At 48.8% G+C, this 15,867-nt stretch overlaps 1 protein-coding gene across 2 annotated transcripts in view; it reads left to right on the forward strand.

Annotated features, from left to right (window-relative positions):
* The window catches only part of LOC102108460 (mitogen-activated protein kinase kinase kinase 3-like), a 75,697-nt gene that overhangs the window by 54,552 nt on the left and 5,278 nt on the right, over window positions 1-15,867 (forward strand). For both annotated transcript variants that reach the window (XM_014256777.2, XM_088062695.1), the window contains exons 8-14: window positions 3,519-3,652; window positions 6,199-6,272; window positions 8,411-8,478; window positions 10,299-10,391; window positions 11,336-11,530; window positions 12,378-12,526; window positions 13,185-13,316. In XM_014256777.2, the coding sequence (XP_014112252.2) occupies window positions 3,519-3,652; window positions 6,199-6,272; window positions 8,411-8,478; window positions 10,299-10,391; window positions 11,336-11,530; window positions 12,378-12,526; window positions 13,185-13,316 (845 nt within the window). The remainder of the gene's footprint in view (window positions 1-3,518; window positions 3,653-6,198; window positions 6,273-8,410; window positions 8,479-10,298; window positions 10,392-11,335; window positions 11,531-12,377; window positions 12,527-13,184; window positions 13,317-15,867) is intronic.

Raw genomic sequence — 15,867 nt, forward strand, 5'->3', positions numbered from 1 at the left:
GCAAGGAGAGGAGGGAGACTTGTAGGCATCCCACTGGAAAAGAAGAAATTGAGGGAGTTTTGGTCCATCTGCTCACATTTCCCCTTGCCAGGACCAGAGGGAGAAATTTCCATCAGGTTTCTCTCTCTGTCTCTCTCTCTCCTGTGCAGCCCTGTCCTGAGCCTGGTGTTTGCCAGGGCTCAGAGGAGCAGCACATCTTGATGTGGTGTCCCTTGTTTGGAACATTGCAGGGCTGGGCTCCCCGTGGCTGCAGCTGTGAGCGGTGGCAGCTGCCAGCAAACCCTCCCCAGCTCTGCCTGCTCGGGGGCTTCTCTCCCCTGCTTGGTGCTGGCCGGTGAAGTTTTGGGAAGAGCAGGGGAATGCTGAAGCAGAGGAATGTGGGGGCGGAGGGAAGCCAAGCCTGGCACAGGGGAGCTGGCTGTACGTGCCACGAGCTCTGCGCACACTGCATGAAAGGCACTTCTTAAATAAAAATATCAGGAAGGAACACGAAAGGCCCCAGTGGGTGCCAGCAGTGACTGTGAGTGTCCGTGCTGTCCCGGTTCTCTGTTCTCGGGACACTCTGTGCTCTCCTCTCAAATCTTTACATTCGTGTGTGTGACATGGAGCAGGAATCCCTCCCCAGAGCACCTTGCTGCAGAGGGTAACTGAGGTCAGATGCTCAACCGGTGCCAACTCTGAGTTCTGGAATCCCAAACAGAGCTGCTGAGATCTGACCAGCACTCTGCCTGTACAGAAGTGCCTCGCAGCCTGCCCCATCCCCACTGGAGCTGACATGTAATCCCACAGACCCCAGGACAGTCCCTTGGGGGCCTCCTCTCCCTGCCTGGTGCTGCTGCTGTTTCTTGAGTATTAGGTCAAGTGTGAAGAGCATCTGTGATGTGTCAAACAGGCACATCTGGGCTTTTCTGTCTGTTTCTTCCTCTGCCTCAGGGTGGACTAATCAGCTTTATCCAATATATCCAATGTGCCTTGTGTTTTCCCCACTATGAATTAAGCCTGCCATGAGGTACCACTGTTGCTGTCTTTCTCTGGCCCCAGTTTTCCATTCCTCCCTTCCTCCAGCAGCACTGGGATTGCCTGAGGTTTTGTTAACAGAGCAGGGCTGGAGTGGGGAATCAACCCTGAGCTCCAGAGATCTGCTCCCAGCACCTCCCCGTGTTTCTCCCAGGTGGAAGAGCATGCATGGATGCAAAGCAGCAGCAACCAGTGCTCCTGGAGGTGTGAAGCTGCAAAAATGACTTTGGGCAGCGCATCTACCCAAACAGCCTGGCTGAAAAGGGATCTGCTTCACTCCAGCAGTTTCCAAGCATGTAAAAACCTAAGCACTTTAATTTCCTTACCTGCTGGGAAATAGCTGGTGTCTTACCCCCTTTTAAAGTTTTTGGCAGGAAATGTGACTCTGGAAGGTCAAACACAGCTGATCTGTGGCTGGGAGTAGTTGTTACAGGCAAAGGCTTAATGTGAGATTATGCAAAGTCTTTGTGCTTGAGATAAATCTGGTTTAACTCCCCAGGTTCAGAGTCAAACAGGGCATGTACAGATCTTTGTAAAATCGTAGTCAAAGGCTTTCTGGATAACAAGTGGGTCATTGGAGCAAGAGATCCCAATAGTGCAGGAGCAGACCCTCACCTCATTGCAGCAGTAGCAGAAATGCTCAGCAGAGCTAAGATACAGCAGTTAGACCTCACTAAATCCTCCAGCAGCTTTTTGGGGCAAGAGCCAGCCAAATGTCCTTGTGCTGCATTCCAGATTGGCATCTGCTAAGCAAACGAGGGGCTGCTGATGCAGTGATTTATTCAGGGTGCCCAAACTGCTCAATAGTTAAAAGTTTATTTATCTTCAAAGAGAGGATGCTGTACTTCCCAACTGGTTTTGTTTTAGGGCTGGTGGAAAGCCAGTTCGTTATGAGTGCTGCAGCACTCGAGAGATTCTCTCCTCTTGATCTTGGCATTACTTCAGTTGAAGTTTTTTCACTGTGTTCTTATCCTGCAGGAAATCTGTGAAGGAGAAAATAGGAAGAAGAAGAAAAAAAGTAACTCAAAACCATATGACTTTTATTTTTGCAATCTAAGCAAGCAGTCAGAAGGAAAATGTAGCATGGGATAGACAAATCTGTGTGTTTGGTGTAAATCCAGCAGAAAGGCCTGATTTAATGACCTTTAATGCTGGTGTGACACTGTTAACATTTGCAGCTCCTGATGTGCTTCTGCTTAAGTGAAAGGTGGGAACTTGTGTTCGAAGTGTTGATCATGCAGATGGATTTATTCCAGAGATCCATCTGGCACAGTAACTCTGATGCAGAATAGCATCAGAAGAGGCAGAAGTGTTGTGTTGATAGATCAGTGTTGATTTCCCATGATGTTGACTCTCCCTCCCAGTCCCTTTCTCCTGTGCTCAGCCCTGGGCATGTTGTTAGCAAATGGCATAATGAACCCAGGAGCTGGTGAGTGTGCCACAAAATTGATACAAAACATGAGGAAACACATCTCCATGTGCTTTCTTTCTCCTCAAGGATGTGTGCTGTTCAGAAGTCTGCATGAAAACAAGTTGTTGTGTTGTGGGGAAGCTCACGATGCCGAGCAGCTGAAGCTCCAGCGTGGATCCACACGGATCTCCGTCAGCAATTCCTTGCCATGGAGTGATGACAGCACAGGGATGGAGGGGAGGGACTGCAGGGAGTCAAGCAGAGCCAAGACTGTGCAGCTGGGCCAAGCAAGGGCAGCAATCCCTAAAGCTGGAAAAGGCAGAAGGATAGAGTGGATGGGGGGGAATTAACAGGAGGAATGGAACATCTTCATAAAGAAGCTGTGGACTTCCCTCCCAGCTGCAAAATGAAAATCACCTTCTGCTAAATGAGCCCTGTGAGGGAGGTAGTGGAAGCTTTGCTGTCTGTGTATAGGATCCACAGGGTAGGGGCTGTGGGGTTATAGACAGGGGAGACAATTCCCTTGGCCAAAAATGGGACAAACAGATCCCATAGGTCATTCCTACCCTGGGGTTTTTGGATTTCAGGGCTGGTGTTCCTCTTTACTTCTGTGTAGGGAAAGGGAGGAGAAGAGGGTATTTGAGTGAAAGTAATTTTCAATATAACAAGTGTTTCGGTGATGTTGCACAGCCAGGCTGTTTCCCAGGTGGCTGGAGGAGGCAGTGACCTTCAAAGGGTCAAAGGGGAGTGGGTTTGGGGTTTGTGGTTTGCTTTGAGATTGACTGATTGTATGACAACAGAACCTCAGAGCTCTTTCCTTTCTGGATACAGTGACAGCTCTAAGGATCCAGGGTGTGTTGAAGGTCAAGTCTGCTACATGTCCCGCTGTAACAAGCTCTCCCTATTGCTAAAGCTTTGGAGGAAGCCCATAAACAGCATCACACCCCTAGCTCCATTCCCATCCTCATGGGCTCGAACCCAGCAGCATCTCCAGGAGCTCTGTGATCGCTCTGTGATGGCTGGAACAGCGTTTTGGGAAGGATTAGGATTGGTAGGTTGCCTCCTTGACCGGTGTGTGTCCCTGTCGCAGGCTCCCTGCACACCGGGCGCAGCTCTCCGCCGCCGGGCAGCGTTCCCGAGGAGCAGCAGCAGATCGCCCGCCAGGGCTCCTACACCAGCATCAACAGCGAGGGCGAGTTCATCCCCGAGACCATGGAGCAGAACGTGAGTGGGGCTGGGGGTGTGTGTGGAGCTGGGGCAGCGCTGGGTGCCAGGAGGCCGCGCTGTCAGAGCTGTTCCCACAGTTAAACCCTGGCAGTGCCTGTGCTTGGGGCTCGGGCCAGCTTTTTCCAGGAATGGCTGCTTGACATGCCTGGGAAAGTCTGATTTCCAGGAGCCCCGAGAGCCAGCTGCTCTGGGGATGGCAAATGTGCCCGGGCACCTCGGGTAGCTCTGGAGCAGCACAGATCTGGGGCACACGTGTGAACCAGCTGCCAGGCCCTTGTGGCCACAGCAGTCCCAGATCCCAGCACCATGAGGGAATGTGCCAAGCAACCGATTGCCTGCGATTGCAACAGCCTGGGGATATCAGCAGCTCTGGCTGCTTCCCATGTGGTGTTTCTGCCTGAGCTCCAGTTACAGTTCTTGGCTCTGCCCACAACCTCTGTGGTTTTGTGTCTCTGTCCCTCCCCCATTTTTTTTTTTTTAACTCTCTTCATAAGGAGATTGTATATTCCAGTCCCTCAGTAATAAAAGAGCAGCAAGTTCCTCAGTGCTGAGCAGTCCCTCATCCTCCAGTCAATTTGGTACCCACGATGAGGGAGACTGCTGTGTCAAGGGACCACAGTGGGAGCAGCTTATGCCTCCCTCTCTGTTTGCAATTCTGCTCCATCTATAGCTCTGAAGAGCTTGGTATAGATCCTGTGAAGTCAGCTGGGCTGTCTGAGCACATATCATTCTTACAAAGCTCTTGGAAACACGGGACCAGTTTGCAGGAGGGACATCTGGAAGGTACTAAACTCAATCCATCAGGCTGCTATGCTGGCCCCCAAGGATGTTCCTGGGGAGATGTGTATTTCCTACACTCAAAAGCACCCACCAGCTCCACATTTGCGTGCAGGCTGTGCCAGCGTTTCCATGGCAAAGTTGTGTTTTCAACAGTTTATTATACAGCCATTAATAAAGTAAGAAGTCACTCCGGGTGAGTCTTGGCAGCGTCAGAGTGCAGATGTATCGTGTGTTCCTTGCAGCCAAAAGTTGGCTCTCTATTGTTTTCACATGCCTTCAAAACACGTTGGGGAGGATTAAGACAAAGTGTGTGTGTGCAGGGGGAGGGTCCCTGTGACCCCCTTGGGTGTAAATCAGCCCAGCTCCACCAGCTGTTCATGGAGCTCCATTAATTCTGAGCCCTGAGCCTGGTCCGGATGAAGGTTCCCAGATGCTCTCCTTGCTTTTCCCCAGCATCACGCTGTGGGTGGCCTGCAGCCCTTTGCTGGTGAATTAAAAGCAGGGAAAAGGGGTTTGGGTTTTTTTGTCTTTCCTCATTGAGCAGCCATGCTTTTCCCTATATGGGCTTTGCCTTCAGAATGTTCTTGTACTGCTGCTTCCATATGTGCCTCACGGAAAACCAGTCAGAAACTGGAGCTTGCTGCCTTTTGGGGAATGCCCCTGTGCAAGCCTGTGATGTAACTGTGGTCTTGAGACCAGCCTGGCAGATGAACAGAGGCTGAGTATGGAGCATGCTCCAATTCCCAGTTTTATGCTTTTGAGAAATGAGTCTGTTTCAGCTGTAACTGCTGGAAGAGACCTGGCATGGCTGGCAGAGGTGGCAAGTGGGTCTTATTAGAATGCTTGCACCTCTTTGGCTTGGTGCATTTTGAAGGAGGTTTTGGGACAAAAGCTAGCAAGCAGAGCAAAATTGCACTTTGCAGTTGGGACTGCCTGGCCAAAACAGCACAAGCTGTTATGACAACCAGCTGAGGAGGGCTGATGGGAACAGCCTGTGGAAAGGGAGGCTGTTGGGGAAGGAGGAGCAATGTGGGAAGCAGCAAAGTGTGGCTGCACATGGTGTTTAACCCTCATTACTCAGCTTTCCCAGGAGTGAGCTGTGGAGCAGGGGTTGGTGGATGTCCACAGCCAGGAGGGAGCATGGCACCGCCAGCAGCACAGTGTGGCCCGGAGCAGGCTCTGCTCCATGTGGAAGTGCACACAGCTCCAGGGTTTACCACTCCATACAAACCCTCTATTGTTACTAACCAGCTATAAATAACCCTGGCCAGTACAATGTCTCATCCAGGAAGCAACACAAATGCAGCTTTTGACTCACTGAGCTGGTGAGAGCCAAGCTGGTTCTTCCAGCCAAAAACCCTGATGATGCTGCGCTTATCAGCGGAGAGGAAGGCTGGGCTCGTGTGCCAGGGCAGCTCGGGAAATCAGGAGTCCAGCTCTGCAATCCTGGCTGTGGTACACAATATCCACTTGGCCTTGGGCACATCATTTGTATCCTGATACATATTTTCCTTTAGTAGCAATGTTATTATTTCACACAAATACTTTGGGCACTTTGAATCTCACTGACTTCTCCGCACGCTTGGAACATCAGGGTGTTAATTATCTTTGCTTCAGTTTTCCTACCAGCAAACAGCAGTTGGAAAGAAAAAAAATGCAGAGAAGGCATCATAAATGGATGACCCTGCAGAGGTCTGCTAGTTCTGGAGCTTGGAAAGCTACAGTGCATGTTTTTATTGTTTCCCCTTTTCTTTCTCTGTCAGATGCTTGAAGCTTTCATCAGCCCCGATGACTCGCTGTCTGGGAGCTGCCAGTCGCTGGACAGGTCTGTGGACAGGTGAGCTGTGTGTGTCACTGTGTTCACAAGCTGAACTGCAGCCTCTGCTCCACAGCAGGAGAGCAGCAGCATCAGTGGCAGCCCCTGAGGTTTCTGTTGGGATGAGGTTGCACCTGAGCAAAACAAATTTATCGCTGAAAACCAGATCCTAGCACAGATGTCTGTGCAATGGCATGATTTGAATTGCAGTAATCTGAGCTGGACAAAGACAGCCTAGCTTTGTGTGACCAGGTTTTCTTTTTTGTCTTTTGAGATGAAAATTCTCACAAAAATCACACAATGGGTTGGGTTGGAAGGGACCTTAAAGATCATCCGGTTCCAATCCCCTGCCATGAGCAGCAACACCTTCCACTATCCCAGGTTGCTCAGTGCTCCATTTAGCCTGGCCTTGAACTCTTCCAGGGATGGGCATCCACAATTTCTCTGGGCAACCTGTTCAAGTGCTTCATCACCCTCACAGCACCTCCTTCCCCTCTGGCTCTCTGCAGTCACTAGGTCAATATTCCATCAGCCTCTCCATGCCTCCTCCTCCCTGGGCAAGCTGTCTGCTCTCCACTGACCACTGGCAAACTCAGCAGTCCCTGTGCAGTGCCAGCAGCCACAGATGTGTCAGTCAAGGTGCTGAGGACACCAGATGAGCAGTAACTAAGTTTAGCTGCTCAGCAGGAAGCAGCTGGGACATGTTGTACTAACCCAGGCTGCGATTCTGTGGCTGGTGCCATTGAGCTGGATCCCAGCTCACACGTGCACAGAGTCCGTACGTTTGCTGCTGTGCAGGGTGAGCTGTGGATAAGACACAGTGTCCTTATGGGAAGCAGTCTATTTTTTTCTTCTGTCTACATCAAAGATTTTCTATTTTTTTCCCCTGTTGCTGTTGCCATACAGCACTGAGGCTGTGTTCCAGCGGGCCTGCGTTGGGTTGATTGTGTAGCGTGCTTCGGGTTTGCAGCTCCGTGTGCTTTGGATCTGTCTCAGCATCAAGATCCATTTCCTTTTTGTGGCTTTTAATAATTTCCTGTGATGTATTTGCTCATTGTTATGGCTGTATCGAAGTTGGATTCCTTGTGTTCCCAGCCTCTCTGCCCCAGCTTTGCTTTTGCACGGATTTTGCCAAGAAGAGCAGCAGAAGGAGCTTGGGCTGTTTGTAACACTCTGCTGTGAACTGAGAGAAGAGCTTTAGGCCTTTAGCTCTGTTTGTGAGAGGGTGGCATGGCCTGATTGCATGTGCAAAGTGGGCAGATGTGTTCAGTAAGGGTCTAGGAGCTGGAAAAGGCACAAGGAGGGCTGTATCATTCCAAGGAAGAGGAGTAAATGGGACTGGTCCTGCAAAGAGGTGACACAGGCCTAGTAGCCAGTTGTTTGGGATGGCATCAGCCCAAGAGGACAGAGCAAGTCACCAAGCTCAGTGACCAGGCTGAGGGTTAGGAACAGCACCACAAACTCGTCTTTGCCACAGCAGTGATCAGCTTTGGCATGAGTAGGTTTCAGAGCACTTTACAAAGCTGATTTCTACTCTGCCCATGTTTTTAAAGGAGAGTAGAAAACCCAAATGCCCAGAATCACTCTTTAAGATCCTGGGGTGAAATTTGAATTGCTGAAATCCCCTTCTGGTGTTTTTTCATCGTCTCACTGTAGTTTAAGGACCATGAGCTTTAAGGCACCAATGCCACACTCTCCCTCCTGGTCTGGTGGGAGGCTGCATGTTCCCAGTGGTGGAGCAGAGTGTGAGGAAGGTGGGAGGTGATGTTGGAGAGAAGGGAAACCTGTGTGAACTGAGCATGGCTGAGAGACTCTGGTGTGTACACCTGCAGCAGCTGAGCAATGTCCATGGGAAGCAGAGGTTGTGTGGTTGAACACTTGATGTTGAGGGAACAGAAGCCTCTGGCCTCATGCACTGGGGTGATGATTTGGTCCCCTAATCTCAGCCTGTGACTGTGGGTTTTGCAGCATCCCTTTTATTTGCCATGGGAACAAACTGCGATCCAGCCAGAAAAACAATCTTCACTCTTGAGCAGGATGAGGATGGGAGCTCAGTGATCAGTGCAGCTTGTGGTTTATCCTGTCCTTTCCCTAGTTTATTAATTCCATAGCCTTTCTGATATAAAAATGAATCCCTTTTCTTTTTAATCCCTTTGCAGCCCTCCCTTTCCCCAAACCCCCGTTCCTGGAAGGAAGAGCCATCCCAAAGACGGTCTTGATTGCATGGGTAAGCACTCTTGGTGGTTTATATTTGCTGAAAAGTATAAAAAGAATATAGTAAAGAGGCTGGATGAAGACTATCAGAGAGATGGCACTGTATGAAAAGTAATTAAAAGCAATCAAGCAAACCAGCTCCATGGCTTAGGTAACCCTTCAGAATTGACCCTGCAATGATCAAACATAAACGTTCTCTAAAATCAAAACGCCCAGAGCATCAAACACAGGCAGGGCTGCTCTTGTCTTCATTAACCCTTCTTGACTCTGCAGCAATACCTTTGGGACTGGTTTGGCATTCAATTGGCAGCAACAAGAGTCCAAACTGGGCAGCTGGGGCCCTGAGGTGGATGGATGCAAGCAAGCAAAGCTGTTGCGAGATCTGGGTTGGAAGGTGTTGCTGAGAGGGCTGTGCTCTTGTGTTTGCAGACAAATGCAAGGTGCTGAAAAGCTGGGAACAGCCTTGTAGGATCAGCTTATGTCTCTTGTCATCTGGGAGTTGCCCCTTCAGGATATGGACTTCCTACATAGCAAGCCCCAGCTCTCTAGGGAGTTTTACCTCTTCCACCATGAATAATAATCTGCAGTAGTGCAAACGCTGAGAGAAACTTGGTGCTTGCACACAGATCATAGGTTACTGCTTAATCACTTACAAACATCCAGCTGGTTAAATAATGGAAACTCTGTAATATTGTAATGACTTGCACTATTAAAAACGAGCAAATGGCAGCCAGCCTGTGGCAGGATAACTCATTGCTGCCCTGAGGCAGGATTTCTAGATTGAGCTGCAGAGATGAAGCTGCAGTCAGCCCTCGTTGCTGAAGGTTTTAATGCTTCCCCTGTGGCATTTTGCTTTGAGACACCTCTGGGCACCGTTGCTCACACGTGTCTCACCAAGAACCTCTTGCCCTGTCCTTGTTGCTCCTCTTGCTGACCATATTTCAGCCATTATGTGCTCTCTTTGGCAATCACACCGAAGTGCAGCAGAGGCCAGGAATGGCCTCTGAGGAGCGGCTGCTGGCCCCAGGCTAAGACAAACAAACAATCAGAAGGGGCTGTGTCATTAGAACTGGATGGAGGAAAAACAGCAGGTGAAAGAAGAGGGTGGAATGACAGATATTTTAATCTCAAGTTATTTGGTGCTACCAGCAATGGCTTCCTGTGCTGTGGTTTTTATTAAAAAAATATGTCCTTATCTTGCTTGTCCATCCATCTCTCTCATCATCCAGTGTCTAAACTCTGATGTCTTTAATCCCTTCTGCATATTCTGTCTTTCTAGCATTTAATCAAATAAATATAAAAGTTTGGAGCTCTGGAGGTTTAAATTGGCTTTTAGAGGGGAGGAGTCACATCTGAGAAGAAAGAGGGGAGATATTATCTGGTTAGTCAAGTGCTGGATTTTCTACATTTCCCTGGAAATAGATGATATCAGAGCAGAGGTTTTGGAGTGGCTGTGTCTAGGCCTGACCCTGCCTGGCTGTTCTGTTTCCACGCTGATTTTTTTGTATTTTCCAAGTGCAAATAAGATGTTTTAGTGCTCTGCCTTGGAAACCAAGCATGGTCTGTGTCAATCCCCTGCCTTGCACTTGAACAGTGTGGGCCATGGTCCATAAATTCAGCAGTTAAACCTCTGCTTTTCTAACCCTGATTTTCCACTGAAGAGTTTGTGACTGTGAGCAGATTTCACAGGGAGCCTTGGGGTATGTAGGGTTGTGTAAATGAACACCTTGTCACCTCCTTCTTGCCTCTAACTCAGTGTTTCCCATAAGAAACACTCTGGGCATTTCATACTGAGCTGATCTCAGATAAATGTGTCTTCTTCCCTTCTGCCAGATTTTGACATCCCGTTCTGTGAGAGGTTTGGGAAAGGTGGCACCTTCCCGAGGCAATACCATCTCTCCCAAAGTCGCAAGGACTACAGTGACGGTAAGGAGATGATGGAGGCTCCAGGAGGGAGGTGATCAGCCCTTGATGACTTGTGACACTGCCTGGGACTGGAAAGACTTGGGAAGGAGAGGTTTCTAACACAGGGAGAAGCACCAAGTGCTTTGGGATTCCCTTGTGTATTCAGAAGGGTGTTCTCTGTGAGATCTGTGGCTCTGCTCTTGGGGAGTGCTGAGCATCTACAGCCTGTCTGCTTACAGCTCCTGTTTTAATTTAGCCATGGGGATGATTGGCATTTCTCATCCCTGGCAGTAGCATCCTTCCTATTCCCCTAAATTGCTTGCTTTTGAGGATGCTTTTTGTGACCTTTACCGCAGGTTTCTTACTGAGCTGTAGGAAATCCCCAAGCAATTTCAGAGAAGCAGTATCTGTTTGCTTCTCTGTTTTAAGCTGGTGAGCTCTGAGCTTTGGGGCCCACTCCATCACCTTTCTCCTGCTAATTCTTTCACTGTATGAGACTGCAAGTAGTGGGAGGCAAAAATTCCCTTGGGAAAAATGTACTGAGGAGGTGCAGAGAGCATATTGAGCTTTCCAGAGTGAACTTCATCTCTCACTGATACCCCTGTGAAAGCAGGTCTGGCCTTGCTGTGTGGTCATTTGCATGTGGACTTAAGGGATGGCAGGGATAATTTTCAATGTTAATCTCTGCCTGCTCAGTGTTTAATTGTGATTTACAACCAACAAACCCCCTGATGTAATTAAACTGTTGCAAACCCCTCTGGAAAATTTCTGCATTAGATATAATGCCTGCTGTTATCAACTCTTAAATTGAATTTAAAATCTTCACAGGGCTTTGCTTCAGTTCTATTACACTTCCTTCAGTTTGAAGAGGTGAGGATCTGGGCAGTGATGTGAGAACGTGGTGGCAGGTGGATCCAAGCTGGTGTGTGTGTTCTGGCTGTAACTTCACCCCTTTTCCCCTACAGGCCGGAGGACTTTCCCCAGGAGTTACTTCCCACAGGAGAACCTGTTCCAGCTCGTCCCTTCCAGCAGAACCAAGAGCTTTACTGGGGACAGCAAGCTCAGCACCTTGCAGTATGATGAGTACAGGCCCAAGTGTTGGAACAATTGTGAAAAGGGTCTGCAGGCCTTCAGCACCTCCCCTACGAAAGCCAGGAACTGTGAGTGAACCAAAGTCCCGAGTGCCTGAGGTCTCAGCAGTGCTGGGATTTGGCACAAAATTGATTTATTGTGACCTGCTGAGTTACTGGACATCAGCTAAGCCAGCCATGGGTAAACTTTGATTGCACTCCCACCATGAGGGACATTGCACCAGCTTCTGTCTCATGAGAAAGGTTTAGTACAACACCCTGTGTCTTCCCTTGGCCTTTGGCTGGGAGCTCTGTGGGGCCAGCTGGTGTTCAGCACTTCCTGGGTTGCAGATGATTGCTTGTGTGTTGGACTGTCAGTGTGGTCACACAGCAGAAGCTTCCCAGAAGATTTGGGATGTGGGAGCAGATGAATGCAGAGTTTCTGTTCCTGGGTTTACATTGCTGTCACCCCAGCACCTCAAGATGGCCTTGCAGGTTCCTCTGCTATTGCAAGGCTGCCCATGATATAGAAGCTGGTGCTTTTTGGGCCTGTTTAGTGATGGGTAACATCCTAGAAATGAGCAGTGAGATAAAACTCCTTACTGGTCCCTGCCTGGGTTGCTGCAGCTATCCTGTATTCTGCTAAACACTCCCACAGCAGAAGGGAAATTCCAGTGTTGGCTAAGAAAACAGTTTCTAGAGGAAAGACTCTTAATGAAATAGGACTCTTCTGGGATTTGTTTGTGCATTATGCTAATGCAGACTGGGACACGTTCCCCCCATACCAATAGCAACAGGGTAATTAAAACTGTTTTGTCCTGGTATCCCTGGGAAAGAGTGGCTCACTGACTGCCCTGTGCTCTGTAGAGTCAGGTGGACCCCGATGCTGAAGTCTCCCTGCTGTGCTCCTCTCTCAACCCTCCCCTCTCCCCCGCAGCCCTGCAGGCACCTGTGAACTGGAGGCTGGGGAAGCTGCTGGGAAGAGGAGCTTTTGGGGAAGTTTATCTCTGCTATGATGCTGACACCGGGCGGGAGCTGTCAGTGAAGCAGGTGCCTTTCGACCCTGACAGCCAGGAGACAAGTAAAGTGAGTACAGGGGCAGGACTTTCTGCAGCACCTTGGGGAATTGTGGGCTCAGGATGGAGGTGTCCATGTCCCCAGAAGGCAGTGTGTGGAGACAGGGTGTTGTTTTCCCTCCCTGGAGTAGTCCTGAACGGCTTGTGGCACCAGTCACAGTGCTCTGGTGACTTCTCTGTCTCCCAGTTCCTTGGTTACATTGGCCTGCTCTGTGTCAGATATCTTTTGCAGCTCTGCCTGATCTCCTTTACTTGTGTCCTTCTTGCTCCCTTCACCTTCTCCCCATTCTGCTCAGTGACTTTGTTGAAATCTTCCAGAAAAAACTTCTTAAACAAAAGGAATAAGAGTAAGAGTAAGAATAAGAATAAGAATAAGAATAAGAATAAGAATAAGAATAAGAATAAGAATAAGAATAAGAATAAGAATAAGAATAAGAATAAGAACAAGAATAAGAATAAGAACAAGACCTGTCTCAAAGCCAAGCCCTGTCTTTTTCCTTGCCTTTCCCTTAGGGCAGTGGTCCTTATTTCTGAGCCTCATGTGGCCATGTCTTTGTGGGCAGCTTCACAGCTGCTACAAAAGCTGTGCTCAGCACAGAGCTGTATTTGTATCATGTTCCCAAAGACACCATTCCCTTTCATCAGGAAGCCTGTCTGGTTTGTTACAGGAGGTGAATGCTTTAGAATGTGAGATTCAGCTGTTGAAGACTCTCCGTCACGACAGGATCGTGCAGTACTACGGGTGCCTGCGGGATCCTGAGGAGAAGAAACTGTCTATCTTTGTGGAATACATGCCAGGAGTAAGTGTAGTTCCTGCTAGAGATTGTCTAGAGTGGCAGAAAACAGATTTAGAGTTTCCTGGACTTTGGTGAAATTTGTATCTGTCCAGCTGAGCTGCTTTATAGCTGATGAACCAGGCCAAAGCAGTGGGTGCATCCCTAAGGCTTGGAGAGCTTAGGATGTGAGTCAGATGTCATGGTGAAGCCCCTCAACAAGCACTGGGTGCGATGAAAAGCCTTGCAGAGAGGTTTTAGGTTTGAATCCTGAAGCAGGGTGTGTTCACAGTCTGGAATCTGAGCTTGGTGAGTGCAGGACATGATCCAGATCTTGCTCCAAACACTGTGGCCTGAGCCCATCCTTAAGTATTTACTGCAAATCCCTGCAGGACAAGCTAATAGTACAACTGTCCACCCACAGCTGTCACCAATTATTTGTGGCTTTCAGCACGTGTGTATTAAAAACAGTGGTATTCACTTAGTCTTCTGTTGAGCTTTTTGCGGGCAGCATTATCCTCTTGTGCATGAGTGGCTTCAGTTTGTGGCTTTGCTGATATAGGATGAAATAGCCACGGGGGAAAAAGATCAGAATGCTTTGAGGGAGTTTAAGCAGGAGCTGGAGAATGTACATGGGTGAGTTGAGCATCTCTTTGTGTTGGGGAGCTTGTGAATTACATCAGCCATTAGACTGATGGTGTAAAACAGCATAATGCTATTTACATTGCTGGAGGATGTGTTCTCCTAAGTCTCTTCCATCCAGCTGGATTTGTTTCCCAGAGTGTGGGAGAATAAACCCTTGTTTACACAGAGATTTGTAAGGTCAAAAGGGACAATTAAGTCATTTGGTTGCAAAAAATTTTTGTTGTTAAGTAAATGTGCTAGAGGGTCGCTGAATGCATCTTGCATGTGAGTGATCAGGTGGGCTTCCATGCCTCTGAGTCCCTTCCCTTCCCCTATCCCTGTGGGAATCTTGCCTTCAGGCCCTAACACAAGGCATGGACCCAGAGGAGTAAATCCCGGGAACTCCAGCAGTTCCCTTGCTGCTTATTCCACAGCGTGCTGATGTTTGTTAGCAGCCAGGAAACCAGCATTTGATGCAGGGGCAGTGTCCAGCAGAGCTGGAAATTCAGTGTTTGTTTTTTTTAAATGATAAAGCTGAGCTCTGACCAAATACTGATTGACTTTGCTGCTGCAACACCAGCTCGTTTGACAAAAGCAGCTCAGGGCTCTGATTTCCAAGGCCAGTGGGAGTGAGGGAGTTCCCAAAACTTGCAGGACAGCAGTTCTGCAAAGCTGGGTCTGGCCAAGCTTTCAGCTTAAGAGAGTCAGTTTGGCAAAACCTTCACAGGGCCAAGTTTGGGTGCACCCTTTGGCTGCCATTCTTATGATGGCCCTCAGTTAATAGCTGACTTTGTAGTTTCTATCCTATTCTATTCAAGCCCATAAACTTGTTTTTTAAATTATACTTGGGAAACAGAATGGTCCATTTGACCACAGGCCTTAAAGAGCCAGTTTCCCCTTCTTGTTTGATATCCCCTCATCAGCGTGAGGGAGGACAGGATAAGAAATCTGTTTTGGTTGTGGTGAGAGAACGTTCCCTGCAAACAGGTTATATTGAGGGGGTCATTTAGAGCATCTTGGGTTGCTTCAGCAGTGCTGAGAAAGGAAGAGGAGAGGCCCATCCACAGGATCACCACCAGCCTCAGAAGAAGCCAAAGCAGTAGCTGGGCAGAGCAGCAGCAGAGATGGGTGGATGTGGAAAAGCTGATACAGTTTGAGGGGCTGGCTTGGAGCAGAGCAGCCACTGTTCCCAGAATAGGACTGGCAATCTTGGATCAACCCCAGAGCTGCAGGACAGGCAGAAACAGGATGAGTTTCCCCTCCCACTTCCCAGCTAACCTAAATACTGGAGGTAGACCCGAGTGTGAACCCCAAATCTGCCTCTGGTTCATCCCTGCTAAAACCCAGCTCTGGCACAGTGAGACACATCCATTTCCAAGTGAGCCAAAAATACAGCTAAAACCAAGGGGATCAACCTGCAGCAGGTGATAAATGTCTGCACCCCTGCTTCCTTTCCTCTTTGATCAATACCATCAAACCAGTTTGAGCCTGCATGCCTGGGTCAGAAATTCAAGGACTTGCAAATTATCTACCCTGGGTGGTCTTGTTGGAGCAGTCCCTTGTGGGGCTGCTTGTGCCTCATGGCTGTAGGTGCTCCTTGCTGTGCAAAGTTTTGGGAGGAGGTTTTCAAAGACTGACTCATTATCTTGACCCTAAAGAACTGGCTCTTTACAACTCCCTGAAAGGAGACTGTAGACAGGTGGGAGTTGGTCTTTTCTCGCAGGTAACAAGTGATAGGAAAAGAGGACGTGGCCTCAGGTTGCAGCAGCACAGCTTTAGACTGGGTATTAGGAATAATTTCTTCACTGAAAGGGTTGTCAAGCATCAGAATAGGCTGCCCAGGGAAGTGGTGGAATCACCATCGTTGGAAATGCTCACAAAAACATGGTTCAGTGGTGGACCTGGCAGTGCTGGGTTAATGGTTGGAATGGATGGTCTCAGAGGCTTTTTTCCA

This window comes from Pseudopodoces humilis, chromosome 1 (assembly GCF_049639895.1).
Source record: "Pseudopodoces humilis isolate 2021_Gansu_Grassland_sample_001 chromosome 1, ASM4963989v1, whole genome shotgun sequence".
Classification (NCBI taxonomy): domain Eukaryota; kingdom Metazoa; phylum Chordata; class Aves; order Passeriformes; family Paridae; genus Pseudopodoces; species Pseudopodoces humilis.